At 45.3% G+C, this 24,462-nt stretch overlaps 5 protein-coding genes across 5 annotated transcripts; 4 read left to right on the forward strand and 1 right to left on the reverse strand.

Annotated features, from left to right (window-relative positions):
* Positions 1–626: 626 nt before the first annotated feature.
* Positions 627–3,121, forward strand: C8R40DRAFT_1158550 (cytochrome P450; the record flags this gene model as incomplete). The annotated part of the gene is made up of 14 exons (XM_046229754.1): positions 627–728; positions 777–895; positions 959–995; positions 1,055–1,066; positions 1,119–1,184; positions 1,235–1,337; positions 1,384–1,470; positions 1,698–1,846; positions 1,886–1,950; positions 2,000–2,263; positions 2,324–2,410; positions 2,470–2,589; positions 2,652–2,724; positions 2,921–3,121. 14 exons carry the CDS (start codon positions 627–629, stop codon positions 3,119–3,121), a joined length of 1,485 nt encoding a protein of 494 aa, XP_046091087.1.
* A 36-nt stretch (positions 3,122–3,157) lies between these two features.
* On the reverse strand, positions 3,158–4,814 carry C8R40DRAFT_1166202 (S-adenosyl-L-methionine-dependent methyltransferase; the record flags this gene model as incomplete). The annotated part of the gene is made up of 11 exons (XM_046230817.1): positions 3,158–3,203; positions 3,251–3,307; positions 3,366–3,441; positions 3,498–3,606; positions 3,658–3,885; positions 3,941–3,965; positions 4,021–4,166; positions 4,220–4,251; positions 4,311–4,479; positions 4,529–4,711; positions 4,764–4,814. 11 exons carry the CDS (start codon positions 4,812–4,814, stop codon positions 3,158–3,160), a joined length of 1,122 nt encoding a protein of 373 aa, XP_046091088.1.
* A 717-nt stretch (positions 4,815–5,531) lies between these two features.
* C8R40DRAFT_1066132 (uncharacterized protein) lies at positions 5,532–6,755 on the forward strand (the record flags this gene model as incomplete). The annotated part of the gene is made up of 6 exons (XM_046225730.1): positions 5,532–5,729; positions 5,779–5,800; positions 5,882–5,911; positions 6,063–6,162; positions 6,217–6,498; positions 6,572–6,755. The coding sequence occupies 6 exons, from the start codon at positions 5,532–5,534 to the stop codon at positions 6,753–6,755; spliced, it is 816 nt and encodes a 271-aa protein (XP_046091089.1).
* An 11,674-nt stretch (positions 6,756–18,429) lies between these two features.
* On the forward strand, positions 18,430–19,005 carry C8R40DRAFT_1066133 (uncharacterized protein; the record flags this gene model as incomplete). The annotated part of the gene is made up of 1 exon (XM_046225731.1): positions 18,430–19,005. The coding sequence occupies one exon, from the start codon at positions 18,430–18,432 to the stop codon at positions 19,003–19,005; it is 576 nt and encodes a 191-aa protein (XP_046091090.1).
* Positions 19,006–21,208: 2,203 nt separating this feature from the next.
* C8R40DRAFT_1066134 (uncharacterized protein) lies at positions 21,209–22,136 on the forward strand (the record flags this gene model as incomplete). Its single annotated transcript, XM_046225732.1, has 4 exons — positions 21,209–21,416; positions 21,482–21,877; positions 21,936–22,042; positions 22,065–22,136. 4 exons carry the CDS (start codon positions 21,209–21,211, stop codon positions 22,134–22,136), a joined length of 783 nt encoding a protein of 260 aa, XP_046091091.1.
* Between the last annotated feature and the right edge of the window lie 2,326 nt (positions 22,137–24,462).

The following is a 24,462-nucleotide window of genomic DNA, read 5'->3' on the forward strand; positions in this document are numbered from 1 at the left end:
TTCGCTCCCAATCAGACCCTATCTTCCAAGGTTATATCGCATGTTTCAGCTCCTAGTAGCTCCTAGTCTGCCATTTTCGGAAAACACACGAGAGCAAAAAAGGCCCCCGATCGCTGTAGTCTCAAAATAATATACAGTGCCTGTGATTGAATGAATACAGTTATCTTTGTTATTTCATGACGCTGCGCAAGGCCTTTTCTAATAATCGCAGGCACTGCAATTTCGATGATCGATCGCCTAAGGTAGTAGGCCTAGTAAGACCCGTATCAGCCCGTATCAGCCCGTATCACAGACTACAGTGCATTATGGCAGGGATTGCAGATTTATTATCTCCGACACCCTAGCTGCAGGTCTCTGTCTTATCATCAACATTTTACCGGTACCCACACCCTTCAGTACTTAGCAATGCACTCTGCTACGAACATCTTTGCATCAGTGCTGGCCAGCATCGTCGCCTACTATCTTCTCAGAACCGTTTGTCGGTTGTTTCTACGCGTCTCGAGTTCACTTCCGAACGGTCCCTCCAATGCTGACTGGCTCTTTGGAAATCAGAAGGAGATTTGGTCTGGTGTAAGCTAATAGTCTCTGTACGCATATCTCAATCGTTAATCTCTCTCGGCGGCTTGATGTTGTTGGTGATACAGAGCACCTGTCTCGGAGAACCCAATCCTCTGGATAACTGGCATGAGATATACGGTCCTACATTTACCGCTGGAGGGTTTTTCGGTGTAGGTTCTCTGCCCTCGTCACAACAGCCTACATTGACTGTGTTTCAGACTCAGCGTATTTACTCGAAAGACATCAAAGCCATTCAACATATCATGCGAAATGACCAGATTTACTTGAAACCTCCCGTTATGCAAAACATCCTCAAAGGTATCCTAGGAGAAGGCGAGTGCGTTGTCCCATCATGTTTGCCGGTTGTCCTGAACAATTTTACTTGTCGTACAGGCACTAGTATCATTGTTGCTGAAAGGGAGGAACATAAAATTCAAGTCAGTACTCCTTGAAATTCGTGTTCATTCATCTGTCTTCAACGCACGCGTGATGGCAGCGCAAGGTCATGGTACGTTTTTTATGAACTTAAACGTCTACGCACTATAACCAATTGTTTCTAGAATCCCGCTTTTGGTCCCACCCAAATTCGAGAGTTGACTTCAACGTTTTTTGAGAAATCAATCGAAGTAAGTGTACTGTCCCCTTTTCTTATTTCACCTTGAGATCATCCTGATAGATGCGAGATATTTGGAACTCTCGAATCACAGCTGAAGGCTTCGGAAAGATTGACTCGGTCTATTGGCTCAGCAAGGTAACGGTGGACATAATCGGATTGACAGGTCAGTCACATCTAGTATTCGATGAACAATGCCTTACCAGAATTAGGCTTCAATTATCATTTCAACGCTCTCAATGATCCTGATCAAACGAACGAGTTGAACCGAGCGTTCACGACTATGTTTCACTCAGGCGGTGGCTGGACTAGTGCTTGGGTGCCTTTACTTGCAGCGCTACCTCAAATTGTCCAACAGTCTATTCGGGCTGTGAGTATCTCGTTCACACTTCTCGCTACACCATCCTGAAATCTTCGTCTTGATTAGGTTGTTTCGGTCTTAGGATACGATACTGGTAAGCGTGATCTTTCGAATCATTCTGATTTCAGTACGACTCATCGGTTTTAGCGATGAAATTATCTGCAGAGTGCATACAGCGTAAATGCAGAGAGATCATGATGGAAAGTAAAGCATTTTTGGCTGCCACTGGCGAGAAAGACAATGGTTGGGGCACCAAGAACTTGTTGTCGCTAATTCTCAAGTCTAATATGAGTTCCAATACGCCGATGAGTGATGTGGATGCCATTGCCCGTTTGTGGAGTTAATATTCCGAGGAAATATTTGCTAACCAGTTTTCAGAGATACCGACCTTCTTAATTGGAGGGCATGACACGACTAGGTGATTTCTGAAGGAGTTTTGTCTTGAAATCTCAATTGACATTTTTTAGCCTTGCAACTAATTGGGCTCTTCTCGAGTTAGCTCTGCACCAAGATATCCAAAGCAAACTCGGGCAAGAAATTCTTTCGGTGCCCACTGCGATGCCTAGCGTAGACGAGCTGAACGCGCTTCCTTACCTCGATGCATTTGTTCGCGAGACGATGCGTCTTCACTCGCCAATCACAACTGTTAACAGGGTCGCTACGCAGGATGATATCATTCCACTGTCATACGCGTTCACGGATCGTAGCGGTATCGTCCATAGCGAACTCCCGTAAGTAATCCGTGTACTACTACTCAAAGAAACTCGGCATTCACAACTTATAAATTTTAGCGTCCGCAAAGGTCAACTTATCCATCTCACGTTACACCAGGTTAATACCGACAAGTCTCTGTGGGGACCCCATGCTCGTGAATTCAGGTCCGTGCGGCTTTCTGTCTCAATGGGATATATCTTTGAATCATTATCATTTTTCTCAGACCTGATCGTTGGCTCAATGTACCGAGTGGTGTCCAGGCCATCCCCGGTGTATGGAGCAATCTGTTGACATTTTGGGGTGGAACGCACGGGTGTATTGGTTGGCGCTTCAGTGTCACTGAGTAAGTATTCTTGAGTCCCCTGATCCTCAATTCGTCTCTGAACCTGATAATATTTCGTTCAGAATGAAAGTTTTTCTTTTCGTCTTGCTTCGAAGCTTTCACTTTGAACTAGGCGTTCCAAAGGATGAGCTGACGGTGCTCAAAATGGCCTCTATTTGGCAACGACCATCATTGAAATCCGCGCCTATGAAGACTGAATTGCCTCTCATCATCAGGCCTCTCAAGGTTTAATGTCCAAACTTTAAATGTACCACATGCGTGATATCCGTAGAACCAAATCATAGAATTTATTAGTCCTCCTTATTGAACCCTCATTTTACATCGAAGTTAGCTACCACTCGAGACTGCTTTTTACAAATGGCCAGAGATTGTCATCACAAACAGATGCAAACCCGACATCAACTATATTCAACCGTACCGACGAGGTTTTAGAACCTACTGCATATGTACTGAGGTTACGATCATAATACTGATCACAAGTTTCGAGGAAGAGTGTAACGCAGCCATTCCCTCCTTTAACTTAAAGATGTAGACCGCAGCCAGTCCTCTAAGACGAAGTACCCTATGTTCACGATTCGGATGTCTTCTTGAACAGATAATGACCCACACCCCACCTGCGATGAATCAGAGATCATAGACATTAAGGATGACGTCCACTTACTCTTGGCCTTTATTGAAGTTAAATAGTTCAGAACTAGCCATGTAGAAAACGCGAAACCTGATGAACGAAGAAGGTACGTAGATATTCGTCTTAGATGCATAGGGGAACAACGTACCGATGAAAGGCTTTCAAGCCCTCTATCGGGTCTTGCCCCTTCGATTTTGCGTCAATTTGAAGCTCCTCTAGACCAGCTGCAGTATCGCGACGAGTCAGGCAAAGCAAACATTCACGATAATTCAAATTTCACATTGTGCATTCTGATCCTGTAATTTCAACCACGCCTCTAGTGTTTTAGAATAGTGAGTACCAGGAAGGTACCAGCTTCGAACGAGACTCAGATCGTCTTGGAAGTATAGCTAGAAATATTTTAGCGATAGGAAAAAGAAAATTATGATGGGAAGCTTTACCAATAAATCATGCGAGGGCATCGTGCCTCCCGAAAAGAAATATTTTGCCATCCAATTCGTCTTATCTCCTCCTTCCCGGCCTTCCGTGTCTTCGAAATGATACGGCGTAGTGCGATGGCAGAACACATGAATGAAGAGAAACGATTCCGAGTCGGTATTGATACTGGATTTCAGCCAAGTAGATACTTTCTTGAAAAGGACCTGGTAGTTCTTCATATGTTCAAACATCTGACGGAAATCCAGTCAACCACCGGAAAGAAATTCGAACTAAGAAAGTGCTGACTTCGATGGAAAGTATCCGGTCGAATCTAGGGTTTTGTGTCAAGCAAGAAGTTGCAGATGCTCGAATTATGGACAACGCACCTAGTGGTTACCGGAAAATCATGAACATTAATATCGGCAGTTATAATCTTTAGGTTGGTCAGTTCATGCATCTTGGCAGTGGCATCTATATGCGTTTTTTGCGTTGAAGAGTTTGATAATCCAATTATTCGGGAATTGGGATATTTCTTTGGTTTTGAAGGTGAACGCTTGAGTACTGAACTCAGAAGTGCAGACGAACCTTAGCCAAGTATAGTGAAAGACTACCCCAACCTGCAATTAATAATATTAGAGAATATTCAATCATTAGTCACGAAAAAGGATTCTCGCACCGCACCCCAGGTCAAGAACATCCTGACCGTCTTGCAGCTGCGCTTTCTCGCAATAGCTCTCCAACATCAAAACCTCAGCTTCTTCGAGAGTCTCATTACCAGAGGGAAACAAACACGCCGAGTATTTCGCACATGGACCGAGGGTCGAGAGGATAAAATTGGTAGATACCTAGAGAACATCAGACGTCCCCCAGCCGGTTAGTACGACAGTCACTCACTTCATAATGTTGTTCGTTAGCTTTGTCCGGAACATCTGCGATGTAAGTTCTTTGCTTCACGCCTTCTATCCAAGCCATTTTTGCGGCATGATTTGCTTCTAAAGACCCATGATCTATCTCGCAAAGTCGCTGCCGAAGCATGGCGCGAATGCCAAGTCTCACAACGAAATCAGGAAGTAGGCCCTACACAAACGTCAGACGAAAGTAGAAAAGAATACAAGTTGGAAACACACACCCGCTCGAGGCCATCGTATCCAACTTGTAGAGCCCAGTCAGGAATTAACATTGCCAGTACAAAGTCTAGTTGGACAAACGAGTTCGATCCCACTCAGATCCCACTTTGTATGTGAGTCTGCATACACGGCTTCCGCATTGGTTAAGATCAGGTCGAGATATTTGCCAGAGAGACCCCTGGACCTGACCCGGTCCAGTCCGGAACCTCTAGCACAACCAGGCACAACTTGAACCGCGGAATGCTCAACGTCGGGATTTTTGATTATGGCATCACCGCAGTCAGGGGGATGGCACCGGAGTTTTCCGTGAAATCGACTCCCCTCCGTGTGAATTGCGAACCGCGCATGCCCAAAGTTTAGATAATCCTTAGTCACAATTAGTAATCATTGAGGCAAACGCTGAACAAGCGCGCGCCCGCCCTCTATACCATTTTGGGACACTTACGCATTTGTCACCACATTTGGGATGGCCAAATCGGTTAGAGGGATCTGGCAAAGCTTCCTTCTTTTTCATTTACTTGCAGAACTGTCACCTGCTGGTCAGGCACTGAGGTCTGGATCCACAGCAAGGCTAGTTTGTTGCACAAAGAACTCCTCTCGACTGCCGCGGCATCCTATCAGTTTTTGAAGCCCTGTCAATGCTCCCGTAATGTTCTTGCAATGTAAATCAGTTTACATTGGATTTTTTGATTTTGCTCAACTTCTGAAATGAGCTTAATGAAAACATTTTCACTCATACCTTCCAAAGTCCCTTTCAATCTCAGAGAATTATGAGTACTCCTGCAGAGCCTAAAGTTTCTTGGGCTGAAAAAGGCACACTGTTGCCTCCAACAGTGCCACTGACCCGCCGAACCAAAACACCAAGGTTGGCGCCGGCTACCCCGCCGTCTAATAACAAGCTCACTTGGACTGAAAAGGATAAGCTCCTCCCTCCCATAAGTCTACTTGGCTCCCGTCGTGTAAAGCGTGTAAGTTAATTTCATTAAATCTTCAATTCACTGCCTATTGCATATTCAGGAAAGCAACACGGAGGCCCGGGGTGGGTACAAGCGGGCCTTAGTCTCCCCATATTGAACCCTGTGCATAATGCTCAAGTAGGTCATACATTGCCTTTGTTTAGATAAGTTTGAGTCGAATGGGCCTTTTGAAGGTACACCTTGAGAAACTGCTCCTCAATGCTGATCAAAGACAGTTTATTGATGCGCTCTATGCCGAGTCTAAGAGTATTGAATCTCTATATGATTTAAATAATTCACAGCAACAACAAAGTGCAGAAGCCTTGCTTCTGCCACTTGGTATAGATTCAGCATCCAGAAATGCATTGGAAAGCTGGTGGACTGCTCAGTACTCAGTGAAATGGTGCCATGGAGGGCAAGAACAAAGACAAACTTTATTCCAATGGTAAGCCCCTTGCCAGTATCAGTTCTAAATCCAAGTACAAATTTTCTGGATAAGTTCTTGTGGATATCATGTCAAAGCCTGCCAAGAACGTGAGGCAAAAAAAGGCTTAAATTGCCAAACCGAGAACTGGGAACGCTGTGTTCCTTATCCATTCACTGGCTGCTTAGCTCACCTAGAGGTAATGGAAAGAGTGGGTGATGGAGTGATCACAAGAATAGCTGGAGCTCCAGAGCACAACAGTTCCTGCCAAACCGCAGTGCTTGAACGTATTCCCCCAGTTCCACTACATGACCATGTTTATGAGGTAGCTTTAGCACAACTCCGAAGCAGAGCAAGGTAAGATATATTTTATGCCTTCCAAGTAAATCAAAGGGGCCCATAAATCCTATATAGCTTGATAGCTATACAGGAAACAAATAGCAAGATGGAGAACGAATGAGCCTACCGCGGCATGGATACCTATAATTCCAAGACTGCCAATGTACGGTACTTGTTCCTTCCTACCGACCATATGTCACTCTATTGAAAAGCTAGCCAGGAACTGGGAGTGGATGTGTGACTCCAACTGCAATACAATGTGGATGACTGGCTAAATCCTGAAAGCCATAATTTCAAACCAGACATTGCAGAAGCTGTCTTTCATTATTCCGCTCGAACAGAAGCAGGGGATAGATTTAAAATATACCTCTCTACACCCGAAATGGACAATTGCGCTCATAAATATGCACACAACTCCCAGCTAGTACTCGACAGTACTTTTGGCATTTGCAGCTCGCGACTTCTTCTTTTTATCGCCTTTGCTGTGGATGTAATAAAGGCATCCCCATTGCTCTCTTTCTATTCTCTGCCGAAACAGGTGCAAAGGCCACACATGCGTCTTACAATACTGCTATTCTCAAGAAGTTGATACAGACCTGGAAGCTCCGTCTTGAAACTAGATTTGGATTGTTTGAGCCTTATTCTGCCATCACCGATATGGATACCAAAGAACGAGGCGCTCTTATTCACATATGGCCACATATCATCTTGCTTATATGTAAGTTTCACCTTCGCCAATGCTGGACTAATCATTGGAAGAAAGCATTTAAATGCAAAGCTTCTGAATTTTGGAAGAATTACACCCGAGATTTACTTCAAAAACTTGAAGTCGAGTGAGTTCTACAGTATTACCTGATAGTATCTTCACTGAGCTAATGGAATAATCCAGCCTTGTCACAACAGTTGACCATACTGTTGCAACTGCTCTCCTCAAAAATCACAAAGTTTTCCTCAATAACTTGCTACAAATCCAGAGGCTAAGCATGCATGCGAAGCAGGTCTTGACCATATCAGGTATCTGCAGGACTACTGGATGGCGCGTCCTCTTTGGAAGAGCTGGTCTGAATGTGGACATATTGCTGCAGCTGCTCAGATCAGAGTAGCTGTTGAAGGAATTATACCTACTACTAATCACCTCGAATCTTTCAATGCTGTACTCAAGAGGAAATACATTCAGCAATATCTGTGATTGGGCCACAGGTTATGGTTTGACATCCTCATTCTTCTTCTAATCACACAAATCCTTCCTCAAATATTTGTCGCGACGAGGCAGGAGGCGGGAGGCGGGAGGTCCAGATATGCCTAGGAGCGATAGTGGCAGAGCGAAGAGGCACAGAAACAAGCACAAAGCACAGATGAGAGAAATAATGATCTCGAACAACAGTGGGATAGTGTCAAAGGCCAATCACACCAGCAATCAAAAGGGAATCTAGTTGCCCAATGACCAAGTTAGATAGGTAATATCTAAAAGGATACAAGTACTTGCCTAGTTGCCCAATGACCAAGAGGTCGAGATGGGGAACTAGGGCCTGTCTACTGTCCTTTATATACTACTCTTGTCTACTGAGTAAGCAATTGTAAATAACGATGCGATATAGAACAAGAGTGAGGAATCAATATATACGAGTAATAATGAGTCGATAATGAACCATAATGAACTAATCGATGAATAAGGATGAGTTGTATGGAAGCGTACGGAAACAAATGGAACTAATGGGATGATCGTGTGATGAAGTACAATAAACATGTGAAAACAGATTGATGGGAACACACCGCGCTGATGGCGCATCAAAGGGCGCATCATGAGACTTCATGACATTACCCCCTTCCTTAGAGTCGATGTCCCAGCAACTAGTTGTTTACCTCGGTGAAGTTGACCATTGGCTGCCATGGTAGTGAGTGAAAGATCGTTGCCGAAATCTTCCTTGGTGCATTTGGATGTGCTGCATAAAATTCGTTAATGGCTTCGTCACTGGATCCTACCACATTTTCCTCATTTTCCCAGGTGTCATGGCCCTCGTCGTAGCCTTTCCACCGGACTAAGTACTGCAGCTTTTTCCACCGTCCATGTATTCTGCTGTCCAGGATCCTGTCCACATCGTAAAATTCTTCACCATCAATGACCTCCGGCTCCGGCGGAGCTGGCAGTATTCCGTTGACTTCGTTTCCTTTCCATGGTGCCAAGCGCTTGACATTAATGTTGTCATGGATCTTCATCCATGTAGGAAGTGCAAGCCGGTAAGTGTGTGCCCCTGTCTTCTCAATAACTTCGAAAGGTCCTAGTCGGCGGCTTCCCAGCTTCTCACTTTTGCGTCGAATTTTTAGGTTATTGACTGAGAGCCATACGGGCTGTCCAACTTCAAAGCTAGGTTGGTTAGGGTGTTCCGCGATTGTATCTGCGATCCGTTGTTTGCTCATACGTAGTGCGGCTTCTGCATCTTCCCGAGCATGGCGGAGTGCATCTAGCCGATCTGTGATTGAAGGGTATTCCTTCCAGGATCCTATGGGGATGGAGAATTCTGGGGTATAACCGTAGAGCACTTCAAATGGTGCTTTGTCGTGGGCAAAATGTACTCGAGAGTTAATAACGAATTCGGCAGTAGGAAGAAGATGGTCCCAGTCATCCTGACGTCGGCTAACATACATCCGGATGTATCTTTCGATTTCTTGGTTAGCTCGTTCAGTCTGGCCATTTGTTTCAGGGTGGTATGACGTTGTCAGGGCAGATTCAATACCCAACCGTTTTAGCAAGGCCTTCATGATGTCGGCAGCAAATTGTGGTCCTCGATCAGAGATAAATCGTCTGGGCAGTCCATGAAGTCGGAAGATTTCTTTATAATAGAAGTCGGCAACTCCTTCGGCAGTCAGTTCGGTTGTAGTGGGGAAGCAGTGAATCATTTTGGAGTAATGGTCTGTGAAGGTGATTGCCGCATTGTGTCCATCTTGTGTCATCGGTAGTTCTCCAATGAGGTCCACGCCGATGTCCTGCCATGGTCCTCCTGGTACAGGCAGAGGCTCTAGAGATGATTGTGGCTGCGGCCTTACACGTCTTCGTTGACAGTTGTCACATCCTTCCACATACTTATCAACAAATGATCGAACCGTAGGCCACCAAAACTGTCGGCTAACTAACTCTAGGGTGCGGTGCTTTCCTGGGTGACCAGCTGTGAGTGCGTCATGACACTGTGCTACGACATCCCGGCGTAGTTGAGGATCAGGTGGGACATACACCCGGCCTTTGTAATAGACAATTCCTTCCTTCTCTTCCCATTCGGCTAGACCATTCACAAGTTTGTGGGGTCCATGTGTCTTCAATTTACGTAGTCCTTCAAGAACCTCCGATTCTCGCTCGCTTGCCTTCCGAATGCGCTCCTCAAGGGGGTTTTGGAACAAGACGGCTGTAGCAGCTCGGAGGAAGTGTTCTGGCCGTAAAACTATTTGTTGTTGGTTGTCATCAGCATCCATAACCTCGAGTTGAGAGACTCGGGAGAGAGCGTCAGCTTGTGCATTTGCTTTACCAGCCCTATGTGTAAGAGTAAAGTCAAACCGTGAGAGCCACAGGGCCCATCTTGCTTGTCGCCGGCTTAGATCCTGTGCAGTTCGCCAGTATTCCAGGTTTCGATGGTCGGTCACAATTTCAAAGGGGTTTGGGAGTCCTTCTAGGAAGTGTCGCCAGTCTTTCAGGGCTTCGATGATGGCTAACATCTCTCGGTCGTAGATTTCATAGTTCCACTCTGCAGGGTCCATGGAAGCAGATCGGAATGCCACGGGATGCCAAAGTCCATCTCTTTGCTGTTGTAATAGCGCCCCTCCAGTTGCGAACCCAGAAGCATCCACTTCGATACGTGTTGGTTTGTCGGGATCCCAGAGGACTAGAATGGGTGCTGTGGTAAAAGCTTCTTTTAACGCCTCAAATGCTACCTGCTCATTGGTACCCCAAGACCATCCCACCCCCTTCTTGGTGAGGTTATTCAGTGCTCGCGCCTTTTTAGCGAATCCATCAATGAAGCGTCTGTAGAAGTTAGCAAAGCCTAGGAATCCTCGGACATCTCAGAGGCAGGTTGGGGCTGGCCAGTTCTTAACCGCCTCAACTTTGACAGGATCCATACGAACCTCTCCCTCGCTGATGATTAGGCCCAGGTATTCAATAGAGGTTTGTTCAAATTCGCACTTCTCAGGGCGGAGGTAGAGGTCATTCTTGGCTAATCGTTCCAAAACTTCATGAACTATTTTCCGGTGTTCCTGTAGGGATGCGGAAAAGATGAGGATATCATCCAGATACACAGCTACTTTTCCTGCCGCGATAAGATCAGCAAAAATGGAGTTCATAAGGGCCTGGAACGTAGCTGGCGAGTTGGTGAGGCCGAAGAACATGACCAGTGGTTCAAAGAGTCCCCGGTTAGTGGAGAAAGCTGCTTTCCACTCATGGCCTTCCTTGATCTGGACGTTATTGTAACCCCATCGTACGTCAAACTTGGTGAAGTATTTGGCTTGTCGTAGACAATTGATGATGTCAGCGACCAGAGGGAGAGGATAACGATTCTTGACAGTGTATTCATTCAGACGTCGATAGTCCTGTATGAATCGTAGTTTGCCATCCTTTTTCTTTACAAAGAAGACAGGTGAGGAAAGTGGTGATTTGGATGGTCGGATATATCCTTTCCGGAGATTGTCTTCCAGGAATCGATCTAGTTCTTTCTGCTCATTTACTGACATGGGGTAGATTTTGGTGCGTAGAGTTTCGGGGGCGTCGGGTTTCAGGTCAATAGCGTGATCCCAGGGTTTGTGTTCAGGTAGTCGTTCGGATTCTTTCTCGGAAAATACTTTCGCATGACGCCGATATGGCTCAGGCACCATCTCTTCGAATGTTTTCTGGGGCTTATCTTTATTTGCTGCTTCGGCAAGCTGTTGGGAATAGGTGTACCCGGCAGCACACCATAGCTCTTCTGTTACCTCTTGGATAAACCCAGCACAGAGCCAAGCACGACGTCGTTTGCGATTTCCAGTCAAGCGATACAGTGGACTTCCTGATTCCTCAAAGACTAGCTCATCTTCCGAGGACGTGCCAGTTTCAGCTGTCTCTGGACCTAGCTCAGTTTTTGGAACAGTGTGAGGAAGGCCATTTGATTCTGCTCTATTAGGTTCTAGGATTTGTTCTGTATTTCCTCCGACATTGGGTTCTTTGGGCTCTGGGATCTCCTCGATAGCTACATGATGCTGAATCTTTGGCTTTGCAGGGATCTGGATCTGCCCATCACGCCAGTTGATGTCAGGGTTGACCTTACGTAACCAAGGGAGCCCTAAAATTACATCTTCAGATCCAATGTTTGTAACTAGGAATTCTAAGATCTGGGGTTGATTTTGGTCCACCCTGGCCAGAAGTCGAGCAGAATGAGTGATCCGCCCGGCTAAATTAGCGGTTCCATCAATATTGTAGAGTTCAATGGGGCGGGGTAGGGATCGAACGTAGATATGATGCTTGTTAACAAATTTTTGGTGTAGAAAGAGACCAGTGGCACCGGAATCAATCATAGCTGCACTTGTTGTACTCCGGAATCGTCCTTTAAGCTCTATGGGCACACGGAAATGGGATATATCATTGAATTCTAGTGCGCTAATAGTACAGGAGGTGATAGAGGCATATACAGACGATGGAGATCTTGAGTACGACTTGGGGAACGACGCTGCAGCGGTGGCGGGTTCCCAATTTAAAAATTCTTGTGTAATTCGGCAATTTGCCCAGCAAGAACTTGCTGGTTGGCTGCAAGTTCCTTTAGTAGCGCGGCAAGATCTGGTGTAGCAGCAATGATGGTACCCGGAGCGGCAGACTGAGTTGTATCCGGAATGCTGGTGGCACTAATGGTAGTAGCCTTCCTTCCAGGGAGTCCTAAGAACTTACGACGGCACACAGCCTCTACATAGCCATTGAGGCCACAGTGTCGACAGATGTCCCGCTCATGGTGGCCATCGGCCTTGCGATGTTCCTTAGATCCACATCCATAGCATCGTCCTATCATGAAGCGACGAAAGGCATCAGGAGATCGAGTGGTGGTGGCATCAATGTCCATAGCATTTGGGTCTCGAGTAGGCGCAGTGAATGGGGTCGCAACAGTAGTGGGTCTAAAGTTGGTCAGGATTCCATCATCGACCAGTTTCTTTCCTTGCTCCCACGCTCGAGTAATTTGTCGGTTGTCTACATCGATGGCTGCTTCAATCAGTTCCTGAAGGGAGCCAGTGGGGCGGGTTGTGAATACAAGACCATCTTTTACTCGATCTGCAAGGTGATCGTAGAACCGGTCTCGTAAGTCTTTGTCTGAGTAGCCAGTGCGGTCTGCGTACTGTTGGAAGGTAGAGGCATAGGTTCCCACCGTGGTCCTATTCTGGTAGAGCCGTTTAAGGAGCTGCTTGGCATCGGCCGAGGCATCTGTGGTCTCAAAACGTGTTTTGAAAGCTGTAACAAATTCTTCCCATGTATCGTATGGGAAAGGTACTCCTGAGCCAGTTATACTTGATCTATTAATTGTTTCGGAGATAGGAGTGGCCCAGATAGCTGCATCCCCCTCAAGGTATGTAATGGCGGATGTGATTTTCTTTTTACGATCCGTGGAGAGAGCAGGGATAGAGTTGGCCCACAGCTCAAAGGCAGCTAGGAAGCGCCGGGCATCTTCTCCTCGCTTTCCATTGTAGTTCTGTGGCTTGCCAACACTTTTGGTAGTGCTGAGGCCACTTACTAGCTCAGAAACCACGTCTTGGAGCTTAGCCTGGTTTTTTGTAAGCTCTGTAATAGCGTCTCGAACGTCCTGTGCTGAGGACATGTCTTCTTCAGGGATTGATTGTATTTCGATATCGGGGTCGGCTGTGGTCTCAGTGACAGCAGGAGCTAATGGTTCCGCAGATGCTAGCGGAGGTGCAGGAGTGGAAGTAGTAGGAGTACTGATTCGTCCTACCCTGGCAGGTGGTGCTGGTCTGTGGATGGGTTGGTAACGGTCGGTCGGACTTGCGTCAAATGTGTTCTCGTATCGATTAGGGCACGGTTGTCTGGAGCAGGGTTCCCACTCTTCTTCTTCAGCGTCCCAGTAGCAAGTGGTGTTAGTTACAGTATCAAGCGCGTGAAAGTGGTTGGAGCAATCAACGTTGACTCCGAAGGTAGACGTGGTGGGTGCCTTGTAGGATCAGCTCACCAAGCTGATGGTACAAGTAGAAGATCTCGACCTAATGTCGCGACGAGGCAGGAGGCAGGAGGCGGGAGGTCCAGATATGCCTAGGAGCGATAGTGGCAGAGCGAAGAGGCACAGAAACAAGCACAAAGCACAGATGAGAGAAATAATGATCTCAAACAACAGTGGGATAGCGTCAAAGGCCAATCACACCAGCAATCAAAAGGGAATCTAGTTGCCCAATGACCAAGTTAGATAGGTAGTATCTAAAAGGATACAAGTACTTGCCTAGTTGCCCAATGACCAAGAGGTCGAGATGGGGAACTAGGGCCTGTCTACTGTCCTTTATATACTACTCTTGTCTACTGAGTAAGCGATTGTAAATAACGATGCGATATAGAACAAGAGTGAGGAATCAATATATACGAGTAATAATGAGTCGATAATGAACCATAATGAACTAATCGATGAATAAGGATGAACTAATCGATGAATAAGGATGAGTTGTATGGAAGCGTACAGAAACAAATGGAACTAATGGGATGATCGTGTGATGAAGTACAATAAACATGTGAAAACAGATTGATGGGAACACACCGCGCTGATGGTGCATCAAAGGGCGCATCATGAGACTTCATGACAATATTCCATCGCCAGAATGCCCAAAGACAGTACCACACTTGGCTAACATCTAGATTCCACGCTAGTTCCGGGGGCAAGATCTCTTGCTTGTGCAACAAAAGCACTACGATGACCAGAAGGAATATACGCGACAGCTATGTAGAGTATGCTGGTGGCCCATGGATGAGGTGCAGCATGGATATGCCTGCGAGCTTCTCCATATACAAAGCCTTCATTTGATTACTGTTCAATCCAATCCGGAGATCAATGGGACCAGTACTGACTACAAACAACGTACCGTCGAGGGTAGGACAAGTCGGTTGAGTCAAATCCACGAACATCTCATGGTGTTGGGGCAGACTCACAACTAATTACTTAGCTTAGTTTAAGGCATTCTAGGAGGAGTTAAAACACTTATGCTTGCGCTTTTCCTGGCGAGGGAAGTCCTCCGTAGTAAGATCAACATACATATGCTGAACTATCAACACTTGTATTAGCAGACGCCTCAGAGTGTATAAATGGCATTACCTTTAGAGTAAAATGGCCCTTCAGCTACAGTCAGGTCAATAATTGCATCGTCTGAGAGTAGTGGCATTAGTACTATTAGTAATTGCAGCAAACAACTCACCGCCCAAGTCCAGAGGGGAAGTCTCAACAAGAGTGGTATCTAGCCATGAAAATGTAAGCTATGGTAATTTACAAAATGATGTGCCCACCTCCAGTCCCATTGTCATTGTTGTCTTGGAGGGTGTCGGCCATAACTTCATCATTGCTTGCATTTTCTACATAAATGGTCATTATGTTATGACAAGAGTAAGGGGAAAAAACCAACCTGCAGTTGCCCACATTGGATTGAAGTGAATTGCCCCATTTAGGGACACATGCACATTGTCCTGGCCCGCAAAGAATGCTGCCAGTTCTAGTTCCAAAATTCAATATAAACCGGTAACGAGCTTGCCTCGTTTTTGTGTGAAAGAGAAAGGAAGGAATCTAATGGGCACTCCAACCAACCAATCTAATACACAATATGCGAGTTCACTGCTATCAAATTTATTTAATAGCAAGGGGTAGCGTTGGCAAAGGTTCCGCAAAGCTTTGAGAGCTAAGTACGAAGCTTTGATCAATCAATTTGAATCGTTCTAAGGATTTGATATATTCCTTTGATCAAGGTAGATTCAGCACGATTTGTACTTTGGTTTGTATTGATTTGGGTATATCAAGAATTGGGGGTTTGAATCAAAGTAAATTAAAACCGAAACACACAGACCCCTACGGAGGGCTAGAACTATGTGCTGGCACAACCACACAGCGTGATTTGCCCTTAAGACCAACGATTGATCCTAAGTTCGAAGAATACCCAACAACTGGATAGACTTCTCGCAGTCACAAGGAGCAGAACACGACGTTCCTATACTCACAAGTGCCGGGCCCGAATGGCTGCTAGCGAAGAGGTTTCAGTCTGGCGGGAGTGTGTCTTTCCTTTTTACGGATTAGCACTGCAACGTCGTCCCAAAATCACTTGTATTCCAGATACATCGGATCGCTATTTATACATACAGGATATAGAGTCGCACAGTACAATTAATTTAATACAATAAACGTTCGGAACCGCCAGGAAACTTCTACACTCGGTCAGATACCATTTAATTTGAATCTTCATGTCCTTATTTGGCCCGTATTGGTTCCAAGATTCTAGTATACCTCCAAACATAGGTAGGTACTTCGATATTCATTTAATTTAATTGTTTTTGGAGGATGACTCGAATGGTGTTCAACTGTCATTGCTGTTCAACACTTACTTCGATCGTTTGTCACCTCGTCCGGAGGCAAATCAGCTCTCCTTGATTCTAATCCTATCAATCTGATTCATCTGGATTAAACTAATTGCTTCTCTCTTTCAATAGACACCCATTGTGCCTATACTCAATCAAGGGAGTTACACATAGTATTCATTTAATTGCATTCTTCAATATTTTCTACGTCAGGACTCTTTGACATTCATTTGATATGTCTTCGGAGCCTCGCAGTACTTCGATCGTTCTTCTAGTCATTTTCCTCAACCATGCAACTTGATTGGTCTATTAGACTAAATCGCAGTCCTTTAGATTAATGCATGATCTTGTTCTAGAAGGAGTATTTGATAATTCCTGAGTTCTAGAAAGTCATTTCGAGTCAATCCTCGGTTCATGGTCACTTGAGTAAGTTCTTCCAAACTCCTGCCAGTGTAAGGTCCAATAAGAATACCCTTGGTATGTCATACGTGAATGGTCATCCTTCGGATGTAGTCCGAGTCTGGTATAATCCTGCTTGACAAACAGGTAGACTGCTATCCGTAGGTAGTATCGGGGATGGGTAAACTAACCAACTTGTGGTAGTATGGGTATATGGTCCCTTCAACTTATTAGACTGATTCAGTATCGACTTTGACTGTCAATCTGGGTCTCAATTACAGTCCTCTTGATACAAATCTATACGTGAAAATGTCACAATTCACAGCATAGACGTCTAGCCAAAATTTAGGCGTGTCATCCCCCCCAAACTAAAGAATTTGACCGTCCTCGGTCATTCATAGTTTTGTATCGGGAAAGGAAACCCAATCTGTTATTAGATTGATTCGACAAGACTATATCTCCTATTAATGTAATTCACTGGGTTTGGATCTCTACTTCTCCGTGTTCTCCAATCAATTTGGATGCCCTCAAATGGGTTTCTAGCGCTCATCTTATCAATTTATTCACACGCCTGCTACGAATCGTAACAGTTTAGCGCTCAATTTTAATTGAATACATTTTCGGTATTCGTATCACATTTCGAAAATTTAATTCACAATCTTTTCATCATCTATTCACAGAACGAGCTTCCATTTCACGGAGAACTGCTCTGACGTACGCACTGATTCAGTGTGTACGTTTATTTGGTTCGGGGCACGGGGTTCGATAAAATTTTTCGTTGAAGTCCGTTTTTGCCCTTTATTTCTTTCCTCCATCTCATTCATAAAAATGGCTGCTACTTCGAGTCAAACTCGCACTGCAGTTTCCACCACGCGTTTACCAACCTCTTTTAGCGAGCACTCAAATCAAGTCTACGCTGCCATTATTTTTCGATAGCCCAGTCTTTCAGCGTCTTCAAGCAGGCGATTATATTCCTCCACTTCTGAGCCCTCAACATACTCCGGATTACGATGGGTCCAGCACTTTTCCAGCATTCTCTTATCCTCGCGCATTGGTCCCTTTCTGCTTTCCTATCGAGACTTCACGTCCCTTGTCCGTGGCCTCTGGCCTGGACTTGTTCTGTTCGGCCCAAATGGCCGTTCGTACCTTACAAATTTTATTCGAAGATATGGCTCCAACAGAATCCGAAGGAATATATAACGTCTTTGAGGAGGCGGCACCTTTCTTGGTGCGTTTTTTACTTCCTCTTTTGTTTCTGTATCCCATTTAAATCCTCCTCCTTTTTTAGCTTTATCTTCGCGACTTTTGGACGGGTCGAGCGAATTGTCCCTTGTTTGTGGAACATGTCATTCTCACTGCTGAGTACTTGTCTCACAATCTCCCTGCCTTCTTGAGGGATGATTTGGAGCAGCAATGGGGAATTCCCCCTGAACATCGTTCACCTGGTTCGGTAAGCACATTTCTTTCCCTATGTCATATGCATGCAATTCACCCCATACGCTTCCCGGCCCGGCCCGGAGCGGCCGGACTTCGGAATAATTACCTTGTGACTTATTTATTATTCCGAGCTTTCATCGAGGTCTTATGACTACTGTATTTGGGATGTATATAAGCTAGAATACTTTGTACGTTGTAGTCAAGCTTGAAATCAAGTGTACCATCTTATCCCACTCTTTAATATCTCCTTTACCTTTGCTTCCGGACTCCCGGATCATCAGGAACCCCATTTAGGCTGCTCATCTTGACATTATATCCTTGCCATTATATTCCCGGGGACACAACAGTGTGTGAAGGGTGTTGCTAATAGCTTCACCGACGTCCCACTCCCAGTGTGTACTACAGGCCAATACTCAGTTCCGGACCTCGGAATTATCCTGGGCCATTCCCGGGCCAGATCCGGCCTCAGGACCTCTATAGCTATTGACCTGTAGGCACGGTCTTGTCAGTATTTCAAGCTTACACTTCATTACACTGTTCCTTCACCGAAATACCCCTCCATTATGTCCTTTGGCTCTGATTCAGGATCCTTCCTCGAGTATGCCTTATCGTTACCTGATCCGGTTGGCCCGGACCCGGAAACTTCGGATCCGTCGGACCAATCTAGCCCATCTGACCACAATTCTGAACAAGAATCAGTTCAGTCCGGTACTAATTCCGATCCTGACCAGTCAAGTTATGACTCGGAATTTCCTGGCCCATTTGATTATGATTATCTTCATGAATCCTCTGACTTCGACTCGGATCACCCCGGCCCTTACGATCTCCGTTATCTACATTCCTATCCTTCATCCTCAGCCTCAGACTCAGTGGAGTCGTCCCACTCATTTGCCTCTGATAACTCCGAAGCGCCGGAACTCCGGCCCGGTGATGACAGATCTGGTCATCCTCACCTCGGACCCGATGGCAGGCTTGTGGACTCTGAGAGGGAAAGGCGCAGGGTGCTCGGGTTGTGCTTTTATTGTGGAGGAGAACATATGAAGGTAGATTGTCTCAAACTGCAGGCCCGTACAGGACAGCACTATGATGCAGATAACTCTGAATCAGATGTTCCGGGCTCCGATGATGGTTCCGAGTAATTCCTAATTTTTCTACATTTTAATTCTGAATTTTCCAACTATTCCCAAGTCTTAGACCGAGTTTTCCTTTTCTTTCATGATTCTCACTTATTTGACCTTACGAATTCCTTTCTTTCCGAATTTCGGCCCGTTTTTATGCCCTTCAATGATTATTCAGTATTTGACATTATCATTGATATTATTTCCGAGCTTCGGCCCGCATTTTTGCGATTTTTCCAAGGTTTGAACCAATGTTTCCTTTTCTTTCATGATTTCACTTGTTGACCTTGCAAATTCCCATTCCTTCCGAACTTCGGCCCGATTTTTAGGCCTTTTTATGACGATTCATTGTTTGACATGATATATACTTCATTTCCGAGTTTCGGCCCAAGTTTTGGCTCCCTTGTTATTATTCTCAATGTCTGGGGCTCATTTCCGCTTTTTCCAAATGTCGGCCCGATTTTATATCTTTACATAATCAATTTTTGTTGACACTATGATTCACTTCACTTCCAAGCTTCGGACCGCATTTTTTCCATCCATTCCACTTCTGTTTCGAGTTTTTGAATATTCAGGTAATGTTTCATTGTAATGACTATTATTGCTTCATTCCGGTCCGATTATGCCGATCTTTTTGCTTATTATTGATTACTAATTATTCCATTCCATGTTTCTGACCTTGCTCCGATTTTTCCGTCATTTTATTGGCATTATCTCAAGCTTGCTCATTAGCACTTCCACTCACTTACCTGTTATCATTTCTATTTATGTTGATTCCTTTGCTTCACCCACAAGCTGCTCCTTTTTTTAGTAGGATTTCATTGATTATTTGTTAGGATACAGTTTCTACTCCCACTTAGATCCGTTGATCTGCCGGGTAGACCGAAACACTCTTTTCCAACTCATTTTTTATGATTATCCTTATAGCGCTTTCCGGCTTTGCTTCCCTTGGAACTTCCGGTCTCGGGATGGTTCTACCATCATTCTGGACACTTTGTGTCAATTTCGGCCTTTTTAAGGCATCGCTCTTGTGTGGATATCAGCTTAGGTTATCATCTCTGGCAGCACTTTGTGTTGATTGGTATGCCGGACTTTTCCGCAGTTTCCGATGATTTTTCCGGCCCAATCCCGCCCCTCGGCTCGGATTTTATTTCGAAATTTTCCCTACTCCATTACCCTATCCTCCTACATCACCATTGACTCCAACTTCGGCTCTTGATTCATCGCTTTCGAGGGCTCAAGCGTACTTGGGGGATACCACTGTATTCCAGTCCTATATTCCAATTTTTGGACCAGCCACTCCCGATTTTTCCGAATTTCGGAACTTGTTTTAGTCTTTTGAGACTTCAGAACACTTTCCGGCCGGCCCGGACTTCGGAAGTTACGTGGTCATCCATTCTTTTGTTGATTATTTTGTTATGAGTTTACTTTGCTTCAATCTGGTTTTTGTTTGCTTTATTATGTTCCTTTGACCCGCTACATCGGCAGGCCGATCCTTTCCAGTTTCTCCGAAACTTCCACTTTTAATTTATTCTTCACTACTGGATCTAATCCAATCCCTTTGCTTTACTATACTTTACTATTTCACTGCACACATATTCACAGAGGCCTTCGTGGGCTCAGGCCTAACGGGGGGATACTGTCATATGCATGCAATTCACCCCATACGCTTCCCGGCCCGGCCCGGAGCGGCCGGACTTCGGAATAATTACCTTGTGACTTATTTATTATTCCGAGCTTTCATCGAGGTCTTATGACTACTGTATTTGGGATGTATATAAGCTAGAATACTTTGTACGTTGTAGTCAAGCTTGAAATCAAGTGTACCATCTTATCCCACTCTTTAATATCTCCTTTACCTTTGCTTCCGGACTCCCGGATCATCAGGAACCCCATTTAGGCTGCTCATCTTGACATTATATCCTTGCCATTATATTCCCGGGGACACAACAGTGTGTGAAGGGTGTTGCTAATAGCTTCACCGACGTCCCACTCCCAGTGTGTACTACAGGCCAATACTCAGTTCCGGACCTCGGAATTATCCTGGGCCATTCCCGGGCCAGATCCGGCCTCAGGACCTCTATAGCTATTGACCTGTAGGCACGGTCTTGTCACCCTATCCTTCTTATTTTATTAATTGGGTTCACAGGGCGTCCTCAATCTTGAACAATTCCCTACCATCCCTATTCCATTTTGTTTGCGTTTTCGCGAGGGAAGCGCAATCATGCGTTTAGTGCCTTCCAGGGATCTAGATCCCTTTGCCTCACTACGCGGCCAAGGCGTTCTTGTCAGAGATTCATCAACCGTTCCCCCTTCCATTACTTCTAAAACTCTCTCTCCTCCTCCGGCCACTAAAGCACCAGTGGTGCCTCCTAGGGCACTTAGAAGGAATCGTGAGGTCGAGGGTCTCAAGGCTGATGCCTCCGCGTTTCGTGAGTATTCGTTTAATTTCACCATTTGATTTTATTCCTTTTGTCTTATTTGCTTTATTTTTCAGTTTCTTCGCCTCGTTCTACTCGTTCAAAAGACTCAGATAATGAGCTTTTGAGCGGGTTCCCATCTGTAGGTTCAGCTGCTCGGGCCTCCTCTTCATCTACCAAGGTTCCCATGGGTAGGAAAGAGCCTAAATCCAAAACTACCATCAAGGTAGTCGAAGATCCTAAAGCTTCCAATTCCCCTCCCGCTAGCATGGTTTACAAAAGGGTTCGACTTCCTCCTCGTTCGAGGAAAATCGCGCCAGTTACCGCAAAAGGCAAATCCCGACAAGTAGTTGTTTCTGAAGACGACTCTGCTTCCAATGAAGTAGAGTCTGAGGACGAGCAAGAAGATGAGGATGAGGAGGAGGACTCTGCGCCTCCTCCAAAACGCCTAAAGACGACATCTTCCATTTCCGGTAAAATTTTTATTCTTCATTCTTCTTCGTTTATTTTATTAATTTAATTGGATTGTAGCTTCATTGCCTCATCGTCCAGTTAAACGGGTGTCTGTTCCCAAACGAGTATCCAAGGCTGCCACAAAGTCCGCTCCTGAGCGTTCCCCGGATAGCACCTTTCAACCAGTACTACTGGCGGACTCTCAAGGACGATTACGGCTCCCTGAACAGTCAACTGGGAGTTTTACTCCTTTCCCCAAATTTGCTCATGCCAGGGTAAGTCGTAGTCATTCAATTTAATTTATTTGGAATGCTAACTCTATTAACTTAATAGAATAGCGCTGCTTTAAATCGAGAAAATCCCTTGCTTGCCATCCACCCTGACTTCGTCGAACTGGGCTCCATTCTGGAGACCCAAAATGCTCGTTTTACGATGCAGGACTTGATGCGGGTTAATCGGGTGATTCGCGACGTGAGTTTTTATCTGACGGTTTAATTAATTTAATTGCTAACATGTTTCAATTTATGTAGCCTTCCCTCCCAAGTCAGGCTTGCATTTCGGCGCTTGCTCGAGGGGACTTGGAAGCCAATTCAGCTCCTCTTCCAGGATATAAGTGTCAAGCCTGCTCCTCACGGAGTTTGAAGTGCCTGGGATCCTTGGACGTGGAGCTAGCCATGGATGCGCTCAATGCGCTCCATAAGGCTTCAACTAGCAGTACGCATAGTAAGTTTTTGTATTCTATTTGACTTTATTCATTTAATTTAATTCGTTCGATTCTATTTAGATCTAGCAAACTCATTACGACGAGCCACCGACCTGAACGACCAATTAAAGCAGATTGGGTCCCTTTTTGACACTACGCGGGAACTCTTCTTGCGGTCCATTTTGGACTTGCAGAATGCAGGAGAGGACCCTATCGTCGTACTCGAGGCACTCAAGGCCGCCGAGCCCAATCGTCGGGCAATTACATTGAACGAGTGGACCCTTATGGCCACTCTGTTCCGCTGGCCCAGTCCATTCAACTTGAGTGGGCTGGATTTCGATCATCGGACTCCAGGGGAATGGATCGAACTGCTACGCAGCATCCATTCTGGCGAGTCAACGGCACACATCGACGAACAAGGACACCTGGTCGAGTCTTCCCCGCCTCCGGATTCTGCTACCGAGGCTTTTGAAGGCCTTAATGAAGTAGAGAGGGGATCGGCGGACGAAGGTGCCAGCAGTCAAGTAGGGGGATCGGTTCCTATGGAGCTGGATCTCCCTACAATCGAGAGTTTGGCCGAGCAAACTCTGTCTCCTGAAAAGGGGGCAGAGCCAGCGCAGACTCTTGAATCGTAGCTGGTTCTTTAGGTGTCAGGGCATCGTTTTTTTTTATTATTTTAATTTTTTGTTTTTCTTATGCACACACGGACGGACGGGCTTTCATGCCCTTATATCTCATTATAGCTGACCACTCGCGGTCGTATCGTCTGGGTTTCTTAACCCGAATCTCATCTATGGACCTTTTCAGGACCACCGGTCGCTCGAGACCATCTTGTTTTATTAGATTAATTAGTCTAATATCTTTTTGTATTTTCTTGTGTTTCTTGTAGGTACATCTACCTATTATTTTGTTGTGGATAGCTTCTGTTATCCTGTATATATCAATTTTACGAGCTTTCCTGCTCATGTTTATATTAATTTGAATGAGTAAATTTAAGTCTCATTTTAATTTGAATGAATTCCTATAACCATGATTCACTCAATATCCTTTTCAACTCGATTCTTGTTTTAATTTGATTGAGTGTTTGCGAATTATTGAGCTGACTCTGAGTTCCACCTTTGAATAGGGGTTCAAAGTAAGACTCCATTCCGGATCCTGGCATGAACTCTCATGCGAGATCAGGGCCGCAAGACTTTACTGCCTTCCTTGTCCTGGGTGCTCAAGTCGATCTCCGTTCGCCATTGATCATAACAATGTCGGGAGGTATTCTCAACTCCACTTTCAGGTTCTAAGCGCAGTTTCTTTACTCATTCCGCTTATTTTGACCTTCTGTATGATCACTTTGATCAATTCTGGGTCACTGCGTTCGCAATACCATTCAATCTGATTGCAAAACTATTAGTCTAATTGAAATTTTGTAAAATTTTCAATTAAATCGATATCCTCCTCCCCCAAACTAAAGAATCCAACTGTCCTCAGTTGTCCTAATTTGGTCAGGAGCTTGATTTCCCTGTTTCGGTATAAAAGCTCAGGCCAATTGACTATCAATATGCCATTCGTTCCAAGTCGACTTGCATTAGTCGAACTCAGTCGAGCTCTCATTCCATACAAAGTTCCATCAACATCTATTATCGTTCATCCTAGCATGCTGTCATGCCCTGACCACAACCAACCAGTCCCAGCACCATCCCACATGCTTCCTTACACCTCCCCAAGACATCCGACCTCCCCAAGACAGGACCACGGGTACTACGCACCTCCCCAAGACAGGACCACGGGTAATACGCACCTCCCCAAGACTATCCTGACAACCTCCCGACACGCGTACGAAACTCCTTAGCACCAGCCCCATTAAGTACAAATCTCGATCACCTGTCTCCTTCGACTACTGCCTCATGTCCC

This window comes from Lentinula edodes (genome assembly GCF_021015755.1).
Source record: "Lentinula edodes strain Le(Bin) 0899 ss11 chromosome Unknown C8R40scaffold_3, whole genome shotgun sequence".
NCBI classification, from domain to species: domain Eukaryota; kingdom Fungi; phylum Basidiomycota; class Agaricomycetes; order Agaricales; family Omphalotaceae; genus Lentinula; species Lentinula edodes.